General features: G+C 37.0%; 1 protein-coding gene across 1 annotated transcript; it reads left to right on the top strand.

Annotated features, from left to right (window-relative positions):
* Positions 1-3,903: 3,903 nt before the first annotated feature.
* LOC134370222 (golgin subfamily A member 7-like) lies at positions 3,904-5,741 on the top strand. The gene has a single exon (XM_063087272.1). The coding sequence runs from the start codon at positions 3,950-3,952 to the stop codon at positions 4,352-4,354; it is 405 nt and encodes a 134-aa protein (XP_062943342.1). The 5' UTR covers positions 3,904-3,949; the 3' UTR covers positions 4,355-5,741.
* The last annotated feature ends 929 nt before the right edge of the window (positions 5,742-6,670 follow it).

Here is a 6,670-nt window from a genome sequence, read left to right as displayed (position 1 = left end):
ATCTTTTGTAATCCTGGCTCTCTCTAATAAAAACACTTAGTCCAGTCAAAAAAAAAAAAAAAAAAAAAAGGAAAGAGTTTTTATAAGGCTTAATCTCCAGCTCTATCCCAGCCCCTAACCAGAGGTCGGTGGGTAGGTCTGAAAGTTTCATCCGTCATCACTTGGCCTTTCTGGTGACCAGCCGCATCCTGAAGCTAAGTCACTGCATTAGGATAAACTCAGGTGTGATCAAAAGGGGCTCATTATGAATAATAAAAGACACTCCTATCACTCAGGAAATTACAAGCGTTTTAGGAATTTCTCAGTGACAGGAAGTGGGTACAAAGACTAAATATATTTTTATATTATAACATATAAATTCAGAGCTCTAAACACACAATAATGAATGATAAAGCAAGTTGCAGAATATGTATAACACACATATACAATTTTTAAAATATAAAACATACTATAAGTATACATATTTCAAAACATCATGTTGTATAGCATACATTTTTATTTGTCAAGTTAAAAATAAATAATAAAAAGAAAAATAAAATTTGATAGACAGATGGATAAATAAATGCCCCCCCATGCATACTTGCATATCTGTGGACAGGGTTTATATGTAGGCATATGCTTAGATTTCTCTTGGAGTGAGAAAGCTGGGTCATCTGGGAGATCTATGTTTAACTTTTTAAGAAACTGCCAAACTATTTTCCAAACTCGTACCACTTTACCTTGCCACTAGCAGCATATGACAGTTTTAGTTCCTAGACATCCTTGCCAATACCTTCTGATTTTAGATATTCCAGTAAGTGGGTAGAGGCATCTTATTGTTCTTTTTTTGGTGGCTGGTGGGTCCTTGGCGTTACTACGCAACTTTCTAACCAACTGAGCTAACCAGCCAGTTGTGGCTCTAATTGACATTTAACCCCCTTAGTGTGGTTTTAATTGATGTTTTCCAAATGACTAATCATGGTGAGCATCTTTTTATGTGCTTATTTGCTATCTGTATATCTTTCTTGGTGAAGTGTCTGTTTAAATCTTTTACCCATTTTTTATTTTTATTTTTTTGGCAGCTGGCCAGCCCGGGGATCTGAATCCTTCACCTTGGTATTAGAACACTGAGCTCTAATCAACTGACCTAACCAGCCAACACTTTTACCTATTTTTTAAATTGAGTTGTTTGTTTCTTATTATTGAGTTTTGGGAGATCTTTATATATTCTGGATGTAAGTCCTTTATCATCTACATGATTTGCATGTATTTTCTCCCAGTCTGTGACCTGTCTTTTCATTTTCTTAACATTGTCTTTTGGTTTTCTCGGATTTTGTTTGTTTCTTTGTTTGTTTGTTTTGGCAGCTGGCCAGTACCAAATCCTTGGCCTTAGTGTTATCAGCACAACACTCTAACAAATAAAGTAACTGGCCAGCCCAACAGTGTCTTTTTAAGAGCAGAAGTTTTTAATTTTCATGAAATTTCACTCATCAATTTTTTTCTTATAGGGATCATACTTTGGTGTAGCATCTAAAATATCTTCGCCTAGTCAAAGGACACAAAAATTTCTCCTATTTTTTTTAATAAGTTTATTTTTTCTTTCAGTGCTTTAAAGCTGTTGCCCCCACCGTCTTCTCGTTTGCTTTTTTTTCTAACAAGAAATCTGCAATTGTTTCTGTATTTGTTCCTCTCTAGGTAATGTCTTTTTTTCTCTGACTCCTTTCAAGATTTTCTCTTTATCCTTGATTTTAAGCAATTTGATTACAATGTGCCTTAATAAAGTTTCCTTCATGCTTCTTGCTTTGTTTGTTTATTTCTGCCACAGCTAGGTCATGCTGTGAGCATTCATATCTGTTTTGTCCGGATGTACAGTTTCCATCAAATTTAGAAGTTTTTAAACCATTATTATTTAAAATATTTTCCTGTCCTCTCTTTTATGTCCTCTCCTAAGGGATTCCAACTACACACACAATAAGCTATTTGAGTTGTCTCACAGCTCACCAATACTATATTCATTTTCTTTTCAGTCTTTTTCTTTTCAATGTTTCATTTTTGAGCTTCTATTACTATATCTTCAAGTTCTCTAATCTTTTTTTGTACGTTATCTAACCTGTTGTTAATTCCATTCAGTGTATTTCTCATCTCAGACATAATTTTTACTTTTTTGGGTCTTTTTACATCATTTGTGTTTAAATCACTGAGAGTCAGCTTAACACAGTCCTAGTTGATGCAGCATTATATTAAGTAGTACGTTGATACAAATATAAATGCTACAAAACAAAAACAAAAATCCCTACCCTTATGATGCTTAGAGTGTAGGGAGATAACAGTCACCTATATCAAGAACTAAGGTGTAAAAATTCAGACTCCAGAAGAGCTGCCTAAATGGTGTGCTCTGGGATTCAGAAGTAGTTCCTGTCAGACTCAGGGAAACAAGAAAGTCCTTACAGAGGAGGCGGCCTTTGAGCTGAATCCTGAAGCATTGATGGAAGGGAAGCATGTTCTGGGGGGAAGAAAGAAAATGAGCAAAAAAGGAAACAAAAGGCTGGTAGGGGACCAGCAAATCATTCTGTTGCCTGAATTTGTGGCAAGCAAAATTAGAAGTAAAAAACACCTACTGAAAAAAAAAAGGGCAGAAAAAAAAATTAAAAACAAATACATATATATAGAGAGAGAAAATAAAACTACAATCAAAACCTGGAAGACCCTTAAGAATCAGATTAAAGATTTCTCTAGTCAATGAGTGGTCATTGAAGGATCTTCGTGAGGGGAAATGTCATTAAAATTAACCCATCATCAAAGAATAGCAAGGGATCGGGTGAAAATAGTGCTTTTCCGTCTCAAAACAGGCAGTAAACCAGCACATAGCTCTGACTTGAATAAGATTGTCAATTCATTTGCATAGATTTTTTATCTCATAGAGAATCTCCTCTTTCACGTAAGTTGTTTGATTGCAAAGATGCTTTCTTATATATGTTGCTGTTTTATGCCAACCTTGCTGATATTCACCATCTAGTGTCTCTAAAGAAGAGGCAGCTGGTGGACAGCCCACCAGCTACGTTAGCCTTAGGTAATAATTGCATGACTCTTTCACAAGGGTGCCATTGAGTTTCTTCAAACAGAACAAAGGAAAGGGTTAGTAGAGAATTTCACCATTTTTTTTTTCATTTGTAGCATGTTTGAAGATGTTTCTAGTTGCAGGTGTTACAGGATGTTAACTGGGATATTAACCATTATCTCAGGCTCTCAGTCCTAATAATCAATAAATGAAATATAACAATTTAATACAATTCTACATGCGTAGAGAAATATCTGTTACTAGGATATATGCTCAGTAAAAGTCTGGACATCTGTTTTGTTTATTGCTGCATCCTTGGCAATATACCAGTGCTATATTCCAATGCCTGGAAAAATGCTTATATATAGTAGGTGATAGAGTTTGGATGTGTTGTCCCCACCAAAACTCATGTAGAAATCTGATCCCCAATGTGGCAGTGTTGGGAGCTGTTTGAGTCATGGGGGCAGATCCCTCATGAATGGATTAATGCTCTCCCTGGGGGAAGGGGGGCCTGAGTGAGATCTCACTGTTTAGTTCCCATGAGAGCTGGTTGTTTAAAAGACCCTGGCACCCCCTCTTCTCTCTCTTGCTTCCTCTCGCTGTGTGATCTGCTTGTACCCACCCACTGCCTGCTGCTTTCTGCTGTGAGTAGAAGCAGCCTCAGGCCCACACCAGATACAGCTGTCCCAGAATCGTAAGCCAGATAAACCTCTGTTCTTTATAAATTACCCAGTCTCAGGTATTCTGTTATACCAACACAAAAATGGACTAATACAGTAAGTGTTCAGTAAGTTTGCTCATTAATAAATTTGTTAGTAAATAAACATCAAAATCTCATTAAATTTGTTCAGCATGGCGGTGCGACAGCAGCTGGAGGGCCGAGGAGGCGGCGCGGCCGGTCCTGTCCTCGCCATGAGGCCGCAGCAGGCGCCGGTGTCCGGAAAGGTGTTCATTCAGCGAGACTACAGCAGTGGCACCCGCTGCCAGTTCCAGACCAAGTTCCCCGCGGAGCTGGAGAACCGGATTGATAGGCAGCAGTTTGAAGAAACGGTTCGAACACTGAATAACCTTTATGCAGAAGCAGAGAAGCTTGGGGGCCAATCATATCTTGAAGGCTGTTTGGCTTGTTTAACAGCATATACCATCTTCTTATGCATGGAAACTCATTATGAGAAGGTTCTGAAGAAAGTCTCTAAATACATTCAAGAGCAGAATGAGAAGATATATGCTCCGCAAGGCCTCCTCCTGACAGATCCCATTGAGAGAGGACTTCGAGTTTCTAGATTGAAATTACCATTTATGAAGACAGAGGCATGAGCAGTGGAAGATAAACCATAGAATTAAAGATCCCACCTCCAGCTGGGATTCTCATCTACCCACTGGCCGATCCAGAGTGTCCCTACCTCCTCTCCAGAGCATCATTCCTTTGTATCTGCTGCCAGAGCCACGGTGCCATTTACTTCAAGGACTAAGTTTCTAAAATTCCACACCTGGAGTGACCTGTCGTCGCTCAGCATCCGCTTTGTGTTTCCAAATTGTGTAGGATTCTGTAATCTTTTGATTAGTTTCTGAGAAAATACAATGAAGCATTTCACTTTTTTTATTCAAAGCCATTTAATAAAATATGCAGTTGGTCAGCCCAGTGCAAAGTTTATCTGCCACCAGTACCACTGGTTCTCCTCATCCCTTGGGCCAGCTTCCCCAGGTGGCTATAGACCTCAGCAAGTCACATCTTAGCCAGTGTGCAGTCTTATTTCCTGAGATTAGTAGAATGCTAGTCTCCAGGATTTTGGTAAGGGGTAGACTGTGTCTGTGGTTTTGCTAATGCATCACCCAGATTTCAAAGAATATCGATTTTGCCATGACTCCAACCTTAAGATTTATTTCTGCTGTACAGTTTCTCCAACCGAAGCTCATTGAAAAAATAATGTATAATGTTAATTGTTTTATTATAGCAATTATTCCTAATTAAAGCAGTATTTAATGCAATTTCCAGTTATTTTCTTTGGAGAATTTTGTTATTATTGCAGTACTTTGAACGTTAGGAAGATGTGGTATGTGTTGCTTGTTCATTACAAAAATAAGTAAGCACAATAATGTGGTTGCTAAACCATCAAACACATAAATGTCCCTGCCGTGTCCCTGAATGTGTAATAAGCAAGTGTAATAAATATTTTAATTATAGTTTTGTTATAAATATAACTTATGATTAAAAATTTTGACAGGAATAATACTATGTATTACTAATTTTTAACTATCCCTCTTGGCAAACATGATTCAAAGTCTTTCCTCATACGCAGTATTCAAGGCACAGAAATCTTATGATTGGCTCAAGTACAGTTGGTTAAGTGATTTCCAACCAAAACTTCTAAGTCTGAGTCAGTATTTTTAGCTCTTCTTTTGGCTGTCTGTTCTTCATATCAGGGCTTCTTACACCCTCCATTCATCTTTGGGGTTTGAGAGTGCTGTATTTGTGAGAAAGTTAAAAAATATATTAAGGGAGAATGAAGCAGTTAAGTTTTCCTTTCAGTATATTGTAGGTGCTAATACTGGATTTAAATTTAATTTCTTTTATGAGTCTGTTATTCAATAAATCCCATAGGTCTGTGTAATATTTTAATTGTGTAAAACTCCTGTTACTTTGTAGCCTGTAATAGTGTGTCCGTCTGCCTTTTAAACTTGTTGCAATAACTTTGCTGAAATATTAACACATTAGTAAAACTTTTCTTAAACAAAAAAAAAAATAAAAAATAAAAAAAAAAAATAATAAAAAGAAAAAAAAAAAGAAAAAAAAAGAAAAAAAAAAAAAAAAATTTGTTCAGCATGAAGAGCTATAATATAGCATAAAAACAGTAATAAATGTGTATTTATTAAAGAGGTGGAAGAATAACTATTAAAAAATTAGACTGCTGAATTTCAAATTTTGTCTCTATCATTTACTAGCTGTGTGATTTTAGGCAACTTACTTAACTTCTCTGTGTCTCAGTTCCCTTACATGGTGGGAGGGGGAAAAAAAGGATTTAATAGCACCTAACTCATAACACCGGTGTGAAAAGCAAATGAGTTAATATGTATAAAGCACTTAAAACAAATGCCTGGTAGTAAAAGAAGTTATGTATTAGTGTGTTAAGCTGTATTTTTTTCTGCAAATAAAATTCATAAAACAATTTTTGTCATATGAAAAGAAGAAGTATAGGAATCTGAACCCTTGACCTTGGTGTTATAACACTTTGCTCTAACCAACTGAGCTAACCGGCCAGCCCCAGTCTTCCTACTCTCTAAAGTGCACCATCCATGCAGAACTTACTAAGAGGTAGCTAAATGAGTCCTATAACCTACAGCCCAATGCATATCTGCAGACTATAGAGAAAAGCAACCAAGAGACTCATTGAGAAGACTGATTAGAGGAAAAAGAACATTTCTTTGAAAGGAGTTTTTGTCCTAGAAGTAAAGGCTATACCCTACTCTACCTTAAGCTAAGTTAGGAGGTTCTACTAGCCCCAGTGCTACCATGAACTGGAGCAAAGGATGATTAGAGAGTTGACCAGAGAAAACTTGACCTACGTCCCCTGGAGTTTAAGGGGATCCAAAGACTGGTTCCCTGTTTTTGCCTAGAAAAGTCTGATGGCCAGA

The sequence above is a fragment of the Cynocephalus volans genome, chromosome 2 (genome assembly GCF_027409185.1).
Source record: "Cynocephalus volans isolate mCynVol1 chromosome 2, mCynVol1.pri, whole genome shotgun sequence".
Classification (NCBI taxonomy): domain Eukaryota; kingdom Metazoa; phylum Chordata; class Mammalia; order Dermoptera; family Cynocephalidae; genus Cynocephalus; species Cynocephalus volans.
The sequence above is the reverse complement of the archived record's forward strand: the minus strand, read 5'-3'. Positions and strand labels throughout refer to the sequence as shown.